At 37.4% G+C, this 15,621-nt stretch overlaps 1 protein-coding gene across 5 annotated transcripts in view; it reads left to right on the top strand.

The window, feature by feature from the left end:
• fgf13a (fibroblast growth factor 13a) overlaps positions 1–15,621 on the top strand; it is a 93,822-nt gene that overhangs the window by 65,016 nt on the left and 13,185 nt on the right. For 4 of the 5 annotated variants that reach the window (XM_042220968.1, XM_005913228.3, XM_005913226.3 and 1 more), the window contains 2 exons: positions 4,754–4,864; positions 9,739–9,842. In XM_042220968.1, coding sequence (XP_042076902.1) covers positions 4,754–4,864; positions 9,739–9,842 — 215 coding nt within the window. Of the gene's footprint in view, positions 1–1,292; positions 2,416–4,753; positions 4,865–9,738; positions 9,843–15,621 lie in introns of those variants that run through there. The other variant, XM_005913227.3, reaches the window with a different exon arrangement.

Below are 15,621 nucleotides of genomic sequence, written 5' to 3'. Positions count from 1 at the left end.
AAAGCAATTATCTTTAATTATTGGGACTAAACTCGTATTTATTTCTCTCTTTTTTTGTAAAAGTGTTTCTAGTAAAGTCGGTTATTGTGTTTTGTCGTCTGGTCCATTTGGTCCATTTATTTGTATCCTACTGCATTTAAGTTGCTGTCCATGGTGCTGAAGTGGAGATCGCTCCAAAAACAACAACAACACACACATACAAAGGTCTGGGGATCTCATCTTCGCTTATGTGCTTCACTGATTTTATCTTGTTTGAACAAACTTTTTTCAAATGTGGTATTTTTAAGCGAGTTATTTTCAGAATTATGGAAAAAAAGGGGTTATACTCTGTCGAGCTTAATTCTAAATGCCTTTCAGTTGATTTTATTGCACTTCTACTTCCCCAGATTTTACACTTAGTTATGCGCAAACTCATATTTATTCAACGCTAGTTATAAACTTGACGTGTGTTACTGGTCTCATTTATAAAGCAGTGGATATAAATAAAATATTAATTACTTAAAAAAATATTTTCTTGAGAACTCTAGATGGCAGCATTGGTTAGTCTGTTAAATATTCTCAGTAAAGCAACGGACGCTGTAAGTCAGGCTTGAAAACAACAAAACCGTGGCAAGTTGTTTTCAGCTTTAGATTCCAGACTACGGTTTTTTTTTCTGACACTACGTTTGACACTAAGTTTCGATTTTCATAAAGTCAATTCATAATTCACCTGTAGCTCCTGTAACATTAAGAAATGAAAATTTCACCACGATGTTGGTGGAAAGGGTTTTAGATTGGGGTGATTTCAATTTGTTCAATTTGATGTTTAGTGTTAAGTGAGGATTTATGACATTTTAAGGATACATGCTGATGGTTAATCTACTGTCATTTTGTTGGTTGGGTCTTAATACATTATTTTCATTTTACATTAACTGAACAGTTGACGGTTTTATTCTTTACAGTCATCTGCACCTTTAGGTGGGCATTGGAAATAACAAATATTTAATAATACTACAACTTTAAATGTTTAAAATGCATATAGTTCAAGTAGTATGTGGCTGGGAGTTCGTTCTCACCTCAGTTTAAAATACGGGATTTATTTTTCACATGCTGTTTTCTCATATTTCCATAGGGGAAAATGAGTTATATTGGTAGTTTTTGAGTAACTTTCTGTTCACTTCTGTCAAGTGAAACCAGAAAGGTCTCTAATATGCTCTCTCTCTCTCTCTCTCTCTCTCTCTCTCTCTCTCTCTCTCTCTCTCTCTTTCGCTTTCTCTCTGGACTTTCCGCCTCCACACCTCTACGTACCTTTCTCCTAATATGAATTATCACTACTTTAAGTCAAACGTGTGTGAGTGTGCACACTGACTTGGTTTGTGTCTCACCAGTTAGACTCCCCGTCCTCTCCCTCCTCCCCACTGCTCATTCTCTTGGTTGTAGGTGGGATGCTCTCGGTAGATCAGCTGAGTTTGTGGTTGAGCCGGTCTCGGATACTGACCCAGAATGAGGGAGCTCCTGCTGTTACCTTGTCTTGCTTCGATTCAACAAAAGAGAGAAAAACAATGGGATCTCTGTTGTTATTCGTTTACATCATCTGCGATGTCGTTTAAAAAAGCGGTCTGAATCCTTTTTCCTTTCCTTGTTTTTCTCGTTGTTGTTGTTTTTTCTTAACAGTAGCAGCTACAGCAAGAGATTAGGGAAATCAGATAACGAGCACTGCACACTCCCCAGGCGTCTGCAAACAGGTGTTTCCATCCTATGACTCCGCAGCGAGCTTCATTCATGACTACCATGTGTGCGACCATGTAGTTTAGCGGAAAACTGCTCACCAAACTGTATTTGTGCGCATTTGTTGTGATACCGAGAAAATGATACATTCGGAAGAAGATGCAATGTGCTGTGACCAAAGTCTTTGTACAGCTTCGGATGGAACGCTTGTTTTGTATCCTTTTCGTTACGTTTCACTTTTTTCTCGAGGCTACAACGGACAGTTTCTGAAAAGCGACTAAATTAATGATCAAAATGATCCATGTGGACATCATCTAGCCATCTTCGCTGCACCCCTGGGACTATTCCATTTTCACTAGAGTGCACTTTGAAAGCTCTATAGTAGCCCATATTTAACACATCGTTGTTGTTGTTGCATCGGATTCTGGACATTTCCCCTCAATCTCTTGGATTCAAAGGGGGTGATATCTTCCCCGTTTCTCAGGAAGTTTTTCCCCCAGAGAGCTGCCAAACTGGCTATGGCGGCAGCGATTGCCAGCTCCCTCATAAGGCAGAAAAGGCAGGCGAGGGAGCGGGAGAAGTCTAATGCCTGCCGCTGCGTTAGCAGCCCCAGTAAAACCAAAGGAAGCTGTGAAAAACCAAGTCGACTGAACGTTTTTTCACGAGTCAAACTCTTTGGTTCCAAGAAAAGGCGAAGGAGACGACCAGGTCTGTTGTTCCAATTTCATCAGGCTCTCACATTTTTGATCACTCTGATCATCACCTTTCTTATTACGAGTGCCATTTTTTGCAGTTAAAAAAGATATTTACTATGTAACGCTCACTTTCTCGGAAAAGATGGATGAAAAAGTTGGTGCAAGATTGAAAGGGATGCTTATCAAGTGTATCAACACAGAAGTCGCCTTGCATCTCAAATAATAGTGAGGGATAAATCAAATCAATCGCTCGTTGCCTATCTACTGAACTAGATGTAAAAAAGGCTTAGGTGATTAATCACATAAGACTTCACTGTCACAAATTAATAAGATTTACTGTTCCAATTAATCTGGATAATCACTCCATCAAAAGTAATATAAATTTCACTCTTTTTAGTTTCCAAAATGGATATAATATTTGGTTTCCAGGATGGCAGAACTTAAAAACAGATTAATATTAAACTTCAGATGCACACATTTAAATAAGCAGGTCCCAACTTTCATTTAGAATTTTAATCAAACCTCACAATTAGCTCCAAATAATATTTCCTGCATGCTGTTGCCAAATGCTTTGTTGTTGAAACTTATCCAGCAGGACTAAAAGCATTGGCAGATACAGTATTTTTAAGAATTTCCTGTATTTTAGGTATGTAGTTCTACTGTGAGATGTAAATCCAAGTCCAAAGTGGCTGCAATTTCTTGCATTATTGCAGTGGCATCACATCTTGCTATAGTGTCAGTCTCCTTATGTTTGTGGGTATGACCCTATAGCCTTACAACGTTCCTCTCTGTATTTTCTTCGCACTTTATTCTATCCAATTCACTCATTTTCAAGTTGTTGTTGTTGTAATTCTATGTATAATTCACCTGAAAGTTAAGACATGCGGTTATATAACACTTTGACTATCCTGCAGTTTTTGCATCTTTCTAACATCCAATTTCCAGTTATCCTGTAGGGAAAGCAATGGGTGTTGTCTTTTTGGCGGGTATATGGTGCCTCATCTTTAAGGAAATACATTATATGTACATGCGGCTGTAGAGCTAATGCATTTAGGCTCCTTTATGTCTTTGTGCAAAGTTTTATACCACAATTATTATGCTATCCCCACTCTATAGACTGAATAAACCCTGGCGCAGCGAAAGCAACCTTAGTAAGGCTGGTGATCAGAGCACTGAAAGATGGATGAGATGATAGGACAGCTGAATGGTGTGGTTAACAACAGTAAAGGACACTCCACTTGGGACAGTAACCAAAGACTGAAGAGCACTTAGCACTTATCAGACACTAATGTAACTCAGACAGGCAAAACAGATTTAATATTTAAAACTATCGTTTTTTTAAGACCTTTCTTTTGATGAACACGGTAAAACTATCTTGATTCCATGTCATCTTTTTTTTCTAAGGCTTTCAACAGATATTTCAGAACTCTAACTCTTTCCTTACCATGCAAAATTAGACAGAAATATTATGCACTGTAATTTGCGGTGCTATTTGTCCCTTAAAGTGTGCCTCAAACATTTTGAGAGCATTTAATATACCATTTTTCATTGAAGTTTAGATTTTTATTAGCATTCCTTTTTACTTTTGTAGCTGTCCATCTGTTGGGCAGGTCTGATGGAGTAGAGACTGACAAGAAACATGGATTGAGAAAGAGGGGTTACTTGCATAATTTCAGCCATTTTAAATCACTTCATGCCCTCAGAACCAATTTCTTATTTGGATACTCTTGTCCATCTTTGATCTCCTCTCTGTTGTCAAGCTACTGGCCCTTAGATTTTGCAGACGAAAGACAGAAACCATGCTTTTTAAAATGTTGACACAACACAATTTGATATAACTGTAGCTCTTAATAGTTTGCCATTTAAATACTTTTTAAATAGTTTACCATTTAAATGGTCAGTTGAACATGTCTGACTGCAGCTTCTCTAAGTGAGGCCAGAATCTGTCTCTAATGCTGTCTAGAAAGACATAATTACAGTAGTCTCTAATTCTTTTTCACGAGAAGGTGAGAGCAAAGTAACTTATTATACTCCTTCCAGCATGTTTTTGCTCATTTTGGTTGCATTTGTTTGACTGACAGGTGTCTCACAACATCACATTCATTTGTGACTATTTCTCCTTTTTTTAAATCTCCCATCACGTGTGCCACTCAGCCTCATTAATTACCTGTCGACTCAAATGATTTATTTTGTTTTCTTTTATTTGTGGTTTTAATAGCTGAAAAGCTGTTGGAAAGAGTACAATGCAAGCGGCAGTATGTCCCATTACAAACCTACGAACGACTTTATCTTCCACCTTGTACTCTGTGGTTTCATCCTTGTGTCCTCCTCTCTGCTCTCTTCTTCCACAGAGCCCCAGCTGAAGGGGATTGTGACGAAACTCTACAGTCGACAAGGTTTCCACCTGCAGTTGCAGGCAGATGGAACCATTGATGGAACAAAGGAGGAGGACAATGGTTACAGTAAGTTTCACTCCATTGCACTGGTGTATGGATTTCACTTATTTTTCAATCATGCACCCACTTTACCTTTTATCAGCACTGTGCTATACTATGTACTATAATTGAGGTTACACCACGTATATTCATCTTGCAGTGTGTCAAGACTGTTTCAGGTTTGTCATAAAGCCCATGTTCCTTAAACTGCTATAGGAGAGCTGATATATATATTTTTTCTCCTTATTTGTGGGTTTCTTAGGCTTGACTTTAAATGCTGAATTTCTTTTAACTCTAATAGAGAGCAGCATTTTAAACTGTTCAAAATGGATCTTGATTTTTTTGCCATTAAATTTGTCTTAGCACAGAGAAAATATTAAGTTTGTATACATGTTTGCAAGTATACAAACTAAGCGGTGAAGTAGTGACCCTGTTTAATTTGATCTAATCAAAATCATCCTTTTCCAAACTGAACACAGGTCATAACTGGCTTTTCACACCTACATACTGCCTCTGTCATGAGATCTAGTTTTGCCTTACACTATGTGTGGATGCATTCCTTTCGTTGCCACACACCCACTAGCTCTTTGTTTTCCAATTGATTAAAGAGATCAATGGAAGTGGAATAGCACAGGCACTTGTCTCGTAACAATACAACAGACACTGACCAACTTTTAATTAGATGGTGCAATGAGCACTACTACATATCCCTGAAAGATTAAAATTCTAAAATAGCTGCTGAGTGAAAATAATATCTAACAATGTGGGAAAAGTGTGCACAGTATTCTGTGAAACAGGATTTGTTCAGTGCTGTGTAATCTCACCATTAAGTGGATGTAAACACTACTGAGGCCTTTGAATTAGTATTCATTGAGTCCCTTGGTGTCTCTTACATATAAATAGCAACTCTGTGGATGTAGGATGTTTTCTAAGCAGAACAATACCTTATAATGTCCTGTGAAGTTTGTTTCTTAAATATAAGAATATCAAGTTCCATAATACACAGAGCACACCGTACAGTAGTATAAGCAAAGCTTATGAAACGTTTTAAACAAACATGCACCCACAAAATGTTGCACTTCACTTCTTACACAGACCACCCCACCCATAACATCTGGATGGTCTCATTTTTATTAACTTATGCAACAACTGACCTGCATTATGGGACTAAAATAGTTTTGAGGAAAAAAAAAATAAAGATTGCTGCTGAATAGGAAAAGGAAAAAGAGTGAAGCTCTTTGCACTGCTCCAAAAATAGCGTTGTTAGGCGCTGGGTGCGCTTGTCTCCATGGTGACGGAGAGCACAGTCCTCTTGGAGCTACTGGTGTCTTGTGATGGTGGGAGAGGACCTTCTTAAATGTGTACACACACACACAGATACACAGAAAAAACAAAACAATACAAAACAAAAATCAAACCAAAAAACAAACAAAGATTTGATGTTTGCTACTTCCACTTGTTTAGAAGACCAAGTGTGGCTGTTAAACCAGTGGCACAAATAAGACATACACGTCTCACAGAATAATATGGATTTTTCCTCCAATATTATACAGTATCAGATATTTTCTTGTGTTGTATCACAACTAAGAAAACCTAGTAGGAAAATCAAGCACTACAATGAGACAACTCATTTTTGGGGAGGAAAGAAGGAGGGCATTTTACGGTTCAGCATACACACTATTGGCAATCTTGAGGCATTCATACCTCATTTTTGTAAATAGATTTAGATGTTTGAATCCATAATTTTAGATACTCTAAATTCCAAAGGGCAAACTAATTGGCACGGCTCCTAATGGGTAACACATCAGTTATGTCGTACACAGTCAAATCACATCACAAGAATCTTATTTATTATTTATCTAATTCAGTCTTTTGTTTTTTTTTAAGTAACCCACTTTCCTCAACCAACGAGTCACTAGTTCAACACTAATCTCACCACAGAAGTGCCTTACACTGTTGTCACCGCAGCTTCCTTTTAAGCTTCAATACTTTGTCATATTGTCATATTCAGGCTACTCTAATTGCTGTCATGTTGCTCCCAGAATGAGTAAAAGAAAGTATTTAAAATTTGACTGTTCTGTGACTTCATGGCTGTTAGTACGTGGAACTTAGACAGCTTGCAAGCAATTGTGAAAACTATCCCTCAGGCCTCCTCGCCCTTCTTACTCCATATTCCTCTGTGCAGCAGGAAAGGTCTGTGAGTGGGTGGTAGACCTATCATCCTCTCCAGTGTGCTCAGGTGTTTCTAGGATCCAAGAAGTAATTGAGTTTCACCTCTCGAAAATCCCCATCAGTAAACCAGCTGGTAATCCTTCTGAAATGAAGTAGAGTGCAGATGTGTACGTGCGCATCTTGGTGGGAGTATCGTGGCAGAAAACTCAGTGGAATGATGCAGTGAGAAGGGTGCAATTACAAAGACAAGAACAGCAAGAGGTTATAGAGAAAAGGAGCCATCAAATCAGGTCAAAATTACAGACAAGGAATAGTCGATGCAAAATTGAATTACACAGGTCCAAATACAATTACAGAGGTCCAAAATCACTAAATATATATTTGGCAATCATATTTATCAACTTAAATGCATAAGTTAGAGTACACCTAAAAATACTGCAGAAACTCTGTGGTAGGTCCTACGTTTGAGCTGTATAAAACATCAACATGCACCAGACTGTAATTTTTACGTCTTCAATATAGAGCGTTATGATTTTTAGTGCCATCTTTTTGAAAGCTGCATTAATGATGACGGTCTTCATTTCTGTTTGAGAGGGGATGCATCTTTAGCCAGACAAGTTAATTAACAATTTGACTTAAATATACTACAAATCTCACTGAGAATTGCATGAAAGAAAATCTACCATACAAATGCAGCATTCAGCAGCAGTGAGCAAGAGTTAGAGTTGTTAGGAGAAATAAACAGAAGGTCTGATTATATAATGAATAGATTAGAGAAAAAGTATGATAACTGTTGTATAATATGGACATTATAAACTAGACTTTACCAAAGTACTTTAAGAATATAAGCAGCTCTCATATATTACTTGTGATTAGCCAAGTCACCATCTAATTCATGTGTCATTTTAAATGGCTGGAAAATACACTCATGGGATGGATTATTTGAAACATGTCATAATAGATATTATAATAGACAAGTATGTGAGCAGGTCCAAGAGTGAACGAGTCATGCATAATTCAGCTGTTTGCCTAACAATGGCCCTGCTAGTGTTTTTCTTTCCAAATGTCACCATTGCAGTGCTTCTCAGTGGCAGGCGTCACTAAGAAGACTGACAGGATGGTTGGATGTGCACCCAAAGGTCTTGCATGTACACAATCATTGTTGACGAAATGTCTTCATAATCAAATTACTGAAGATTATGGTAAATGTCTCCTGATTAATGGCTCCAAGCTCAGAAACAACAAGCCTAATGGGCTTGTGACTTTTTACTCTGCAGCTGACTCAACTACACAAGCACCTAAGAATGTCTCTGAAAATTGTGGATGCATGGAAGAGCATCCACCATGCATAAACAAAATTCATTAGCATTAAGCAGGAGGATAGCTGGGATAGATGATTTGAAACATGTCAATATGGATATTAGAACAGACAAGAGTGTATTTTCGGAAGAATACTTCATGTGGTGACTGAAGATGGAAACAAAAATATGGATTAAAAGAAGAGAAGGAGTAGAGAGATAAGAAAGAGACAGAACTAGAGAGTGACTAGTTCTGGGGCTTTTCACAGGACCAGAAATGACCTGAAAATGCAGTACAAAGTAAATATATCACACATGCCTTTGAGCATTGTATATAATAAAAAACCCAGAGAGAAGGGAGTCAGTAGGGTTTTTTTTTTTTTTATTAAGAGCAAAAGAAATAGCCTATCATAAAACCCCTATAGCGTGCTTTGCTCTAAGGACTTTACAGATCTACTAAGTGGCTGACAAGAGTATCTATAGTAAGGAAGCACACTGACTCACAGCTCAACTGACAGAAGTTTACTTTCTCTTCTCGTGTGTCTAAATCGAAAAGTTCTTATAATGTGATAACATAAACGCTTGACACTCAAAAGGGGAAATTTAAGAGAAATATTATTTTTCTATGGACTTCACTTGCTTTATTTAGTACCATCAAATGTTACAACAACAACCCACAGCAGTGGCAGTGGAATTTGGGAGTGTGTCCAACAATAGTCAGTACAATAGGCGAGAAGTTTCCTTTTTTGGGAACAGAAGCAAGCATGGAGACTCTCAGGTGGACATTCATGTGCTTTCCTCTAGTCAGCCTGCGGTGTTCAGTGCCAGCAACTTATGAAATCTACACGTGTGCGCACACACACACACACACAATACAGGCTAACACTAATTAGGTAGAGATATACTACACAGCAGCCGGGCTGCCGCTGGCTCTGTCAACCTCACAATTTGCTTTTAGCCCTCCGGTCATAGACAGGTTTTTGTATATGTGTGTGTGTGTGTGTGTGTGTTTGTATGTGGTCTATGCATGCAAAGTTATGCAAGGTTTTCTTTTTCTTTCTTAGATGTGAATGCAGAATTAGCAACACAAGAGCTAAAACAATAAACATATGGTTGCTTTCTTTGTTACCGTTACCAGTGGATTCTTCAATGATTCTCAATGATTGCATTTTGCTGTACTGACTGTGCTTTGACTACAGTTACTAAAAACAGCATGACATGTCCTCCTGCACTTGTGGCCATAGTAACCCCATTTACTGTTAGATGACATTGCTGCTGTAATATCAGTGAAACAATAAAATCATAAAACAATATTGTAATTGGTTTACATTGACATTTTTTGTTATTTACCATATATATTGTTTAACATAAGTGCACTGTTTGCAGAATAAATTTGTTATCATTTGTTTCTCTTGTCCAATCTCTTTCTAGCCATGTTCAACCTTATTCCAGTGGGGCTACGAGTTGTGGCCATCCAGGGGGTGCAGACCAAACTCTATCTGGCTATGAACAGTGAGGGCTTCCTGTACACATCGGTAAGACACATCATACTAAGCCTGACTAAAAAGAAAAACACAACAAAACAAAACAAAAAATGATCTAATTTAACACGAATAAGGAGTTCAAGGAGTGTGTAAGCAGTGAAAAAAAGTGCATCATTCAGTTGTTTGCCTACCCCCGCTAGTGGGGTTTTTTTTTTTTTTTTTTTGCAAATGCCACCACCGTACTACCTCTCAGTGGCAGGTGTCACTAAGAAGACTGACAGGCTGGTTAGATGTGCACCCAGAGGGCTTCCATGTACACATTCCTTGTAGACAGAATGTCTTCATAATCAAATTACTAAGAATTGTTCTTTATGGTAAAAGGTCTCCTAAATAATTAATGGCATCAAGCTTGGAAACAACAAACCTAATGATCTTGTGACTTTTTACTCTGCAGTTGCTGCTGACAAATTATCTGTTACACATTTTGAAAACAATGAGATGAACAAAGAAGACGATCAAACCTCCTGGCCACTCTGTCTCTGGCCTGAATGTACTCTTTCACACACACAAGCACCACTTAATAAATAGGTTTATGTGGAGCTGACACCATTACTTTAAATTTGAAATTGGCAATAGAGCTAAAACCTTAAATGTGAAAAGAAAATATTGAAAAGTACTGAGCAGCATAAAATATGTAGCCACAGTCACTCGCTGGTTTTGTACTTCACACACACCATCGTGATTAATATTTTGGCCACTGTTGATTTTTTGGAGCCACAAGTGAACTTGGACGGATGAAAAGTGGAATGCAAATTTATCATTTATTGTTTGCTATCTTGGTTAGCAAGTTGCAATCATTACTGTATGGCTACAATGCATAGTCAGACATATCAGCTAATTGTTGCCAAGTAACAAACTAAAGTAACAAAATACTGAAATTTCACTCACCAAAACTAAGACACAAACTTTTTAGTTGACTGTACCAAAACAAAAGCCATGGCATAAGTCACATAATCCATTAAAATGATCCTAAAGGCACTAACAGCACACAGATAAGTCCACTTTAATGATTATCCCATGAAAAAGGAAACTATCCACAGAGCCAAAAATGTCTTCTGTACCTGATGTAAATATAATTCTTCAGCGCTGCTAAGATGGACATTTCAACATGAAAGTCTGTGGAGTCTGATTACCATTCGGAGAAACTAAACTCCCGGTTTTTCCACTTTTGTGTTGGCTTTATTTTTCTTTTTGGTACTGAACAAAGATTTGCTGGTGCTTTGGTGTGAAGGTTAAGTGGTGGTGGGAGGGACTGAAGAAAGTTTGGCAATCCAGGGATAGTTTGCATGCTGTTTACGACATACTGGGACATTCTTCTTAAGCCGATATCAGCCTTAAGCCTTTGGCTCCCTGACAAAGCAATTGCTGCTATGAATTCATGTGGAACTTCCAAGCTGCAAGTGTGTCTGTTTGTCTTTGCAGTTTTTTCCCCTAAAATAAAATGGATCAGGCTTAAAGTTTGCTTGACTAATAAACATATGCACATTTTACAGAGATCCACTTGAGCATTAACTAACATTAACTCAATTATGTTGCTAATTAACCCATAGTAAAAGGCAGATAAGCCTTTGATATCCCTCTCAGAGGCCAGTATTACTGCTGCTATACAATGTCTTACAAACATGTAAAATATCTGGCAGGTTCAACATCCAGTAAGGCAGAATTTAGTATGTGTACATACAGTAAATAAACTGGTTCTTATATAGTGCTTTGCTATTCTACTTGAGCACTTAAGGTACTTTATAATACATGTTTCATTCAACAGTTCAGTCATTTGTTTCTATGCCTAAGTGCTTTCTATGTAACATTCACACACATTCATGCTTTGACGAATCAAGGTTCAGTATGTTGCCCAGGAATACTTTGGCATACAGACTGGAGCAGCCATGGATTAAAGCACCAACTTTATAATTAGTAAATGACCTGCTCTACTGCCTGAGCCACGACCAAGCAAGCAATAATGCTAGCTGGCAAATTAAAAGTAAACTATAACCCAGTCAATTTATATGTATTAAAACAAAATGATTGGCCTGTTGCAGAGGTGGCATTGCAAAAAAACAGTTAGATTCAAAGCAGCAGCTCTAGCAAAGACTTAAACTCATTTGAGATGATATGAATATGACCTTTTAAAAAAATCTACAGTCAAGTGAGAAAGTTTCAACAGCCTTCAGTCTTTACTGAAAGTCTCTGAGATACTCACTTTATCTATTAAAATATTTTCTTACCATTCCATCAGTTTGTAGGCTTGAATATATCCGTGCTTTAGGCAGACGTCAGACAGGAAGAGTGACAATCACTCTGATTTATGCAAATTTTATGCAGATTATATGGAAATTGTGCTCTGGCTATCCCCTTCTATAAACACCTTTCCTACATGCCAAAACATTAACAGAAGTTGAAGGAAAAAAAACAACACTGAGGAGAAAGTGTCTGCATTAAAAAATAATGTTAGCATAAAAATAATGACCTCAAAAAACAGACTGAAAATTAAAAACATAACAATAGTTGTTATATGAAAATGAACCCTCTGGGGTCGATGGACACGCCGGCGTGTCAAAATCACATGACTGATTTAAGATGACACAGCAACAAGATGCAGCGACCCAGAATCTCCATTTCAACTTTTTCTGAACAAAACAGTGGTGTTTACAGCGGCAAGAAACGGTAAAAACGACGTTTTCTAAGGACAGCGCTAGCAAACACTCTCAATCTATTGCCTTAGATTGGCATAGTATGCATTTTTTTTACGTTTCAGTCTTGGTTACATGTGTTGTATTTGATTGCAACAACTCTGTTGTGAATTTGAAATAACATTTTAAAACACGTTTACAAAATAGACTATTTGACGGTGGTACTTCTGGTTCTGTCACTTCTATGCAGATGATATTCATTTATTCCAAACTTTCTGACCAGGTTTCCTGAAATGTTTGACTGATGCCTTCTTGTTGAACTCAAAATCCAATTCAAAGTCTATATAATCACACTAAGAACTTTCCACTGGTAAGACATCTGCATAGATAATGAGTCATTACAACACGAGATGGTGTGTAATGTAATTTTACCCCATTTGTTTCTCATCCTGGTGAGATTCTGGCTGAGTCTGGCGGCATGATCAGTGTTATAAGTGAAAAAGATGTTTTGGGATGATGTGAGTTATATATATATTTACATCTTTTAGGGAAACAAGTATCTGGATCATCATATTGAAAGCTCAGTTTCTATCCAATGAGGGAATCCCAGGGCAAAATGCTAAAACAGTATTTTACATATGCTGTTTTATATGTAATAGATATAAAGAGATATAAAAGAGCTCAGATCAAATAGAGTAGTTTTGTTTTTTGTTCTTTTTTAAATTGTATGAATGCAGATAGGTATTGGGTTGTTGAGTTTTCTATTTCAGCTAAATTAGAAATGAAACCGAAGTGAATAGAAAGCCAACAATTAGTATTTGTGTTGTTGGGATAGCTGCTCTGGTAAAGTGTTGGCTTCTAGCCACACATTAAGCCAGGAGTCAGTTATTGTAGGGAGAATCCTAATCAACAGTGGAACAGCAGATAATGTGCTCTGGGTTGGGAATTGAGTGGTGCTGCTATATTATAGATATAGTTATATAGTTATTCTGCATTCATTGGTTTGTGCATAAATAAGTGTGGAAACACGTTTGTAATAAAACAAAGGGGATTCCCGAAATTCATATATAGGCAGATTACAGATTACATTTTAGACACTAATATTATTTTGTCATTTATTATAAATGTATATGCATTTTTAGATTCAACCAGTGCTCTGCATTTCCTTTGATCCCAATAAGTGAACACCTTTTTGAGCATAGACTGCTTTGCCTCCCTGTGTATTTGATCATACATTACGATGTGTTCCGTACATTTAGGAGCAGGAGACATACACCAAGAAAAAGGTAGTGTGAGAGAAATGAAAAGTGAGAAAAAAAGAATGCACATGTGTGGGTGAGACAGAATGCACCAGTGAAAATATATTCATCTATCAGTGTTAACGTGTGGGAGAGGAAGATCCAATTAATATGTAGTTTACTTTACTATCCTCTATTTTTCTGTTTGCTTCTCTCCTTTGTCAGAATTAATGAAGCATGTTTTGCATTAGAATTCGACTAATATTATTAACAAGGAATAACTGCTGTTGGTATAATCTAAAAGAATCAACAAAAACATACAGTTACCAACTCACTGCTTTTTAATATGGATAAAACAATGCTTGCTGATATAGTTTCAGATCTGCAAGCATGTTTTTAGATGCTGAGCTAAGGTGTGTGCACATATCTCACGAGGTGCCTTAGAAGTGGTGTTATTAATTTCCTGGTGGGTCAAATTTGAATTAGTGTGAGTCACTATGGCTCCAGTTGAGTCTCGTCTAGACTGCTGTGTGTGAGCATACGTGTAAAATGGAGAGTTCAGGGCTCTTGGGGTGAAGATATTTATCAGGCAACTACTGAAGTTTATAGGCTAAAATACCTGACATTTAAATCTATACAATGGTCATACATTCTGTGAAGTCCTGCATGCTCATTTAAAAAGTGCCAAAAAATACAAAAGTTAAAGGACAGAGCATCAGAAGAGTGGGTTGGAAAAGAAAAAGGTTCTTTTTGAAGTCTCACTTACTATTTTAGTTTATGTTTAGAAATGCATTTTAACTCAGAATATTTTTCTTCAGAGGCCATTAAAGGGCATGTTTTCTTCTTTAAAATGTAACCAAAACATGTGTTTGTAGTAAAAAAAATCTTTTCTCACTTTTCATGACAATCTACTGCCTGTGAGGTTTGTGTCAGCAGTCACAAATACAAGCTGTCAGCATGTGGGGCATTCAAGAGTCATCTGTAAATTGTAATTACAAAAAATATCCCATGAACGCTCTTCAGAACTAGCACTGCACAGCAAATAAAATTACAGATAGAAGGGTATCAAAGAAGTGTATTATGTCCTTGTACATTATGTATTTGTGTTTTAGTGCACTCCTGTTTGATATGTGGTTGGCGCTCGCCTTTTCAGCTATTTAGCAAGCACAATACCTTTGGTAAATAGCCACTGCTGTATGGTTTCACTCCATTGAGCTGTGTCATTAACTACTTTGTGCTGTGTGTATGTGCTTGTGCTTGTAAATTAAATGTGTACCCTGTGTGGGTGTGCCTGTTTGTGTTTGGTATTTGCAAGGGTCTTTTCCACTAGATTAAAAATCTCAATTTATCCCCAAACAACTGAACACCACTGGCAGTATGTTCTTCTTCTTTAGCTAAAGTTAAAAAAACCCCCAGAAAAAACCCTTTTAGTCCAGTTTCACTGGCAGTGAAAAAACAGTTTTAGTAAGATTTGCCTCCACTGCCCAGTCAGTCACTGTGAATTAATGTGTCTGCAAAGAACAACACTCAGTTCTGAATGCACTGGTATAATTGGTGTCATTTTTGTTTTGATATGGCAGCTGAATACGCACATAGCATTGATTTGGCTTGTCTTGTCTCGTCGAAATCCAGCCAGTATATTTACAGAGGAGATCAGTTCCATTATGCTAGTATTTCTCCTCCAGCTGATTGGATCAGAAAAACATTACTGAGCTGCAATTGCTCCCCTGAAGCAAACAATTTAAGAGTGCATCGTAACTGACAGTGTTTCTTGACATGATTGCTTTGCTAATGGAATATTCATTTAACGGTTACCCATACCACTTTTGATTTGTTTAATTGTGTGTGTGTGTGTGTGTGTGTGTGTGTGTGTGTGTGTGTGTGTGTGTGTGTGTGTGTGTG

Source organism: Haplochromis burtoni, unplaced genomic scaffold (assembly GCF_018398535.1).
Source record: "Haplochromis burtoni strain Fernald_Lab_line unplaced genomic scaffold, NCSU_Asbu1 Contig_4, whole genome shotgun sequence".
Lineage (NCBI taxonomy): Eukaryota > Metazoa > Chordata > Actinopteri > Cichliformes > Cichlidae > Haplochromis > Haplochromis burtoni.
Note: the sequence above shows the minus strand (reverse complement) of the source record. Positions and strands in the feature narration are given on the sequence as shown.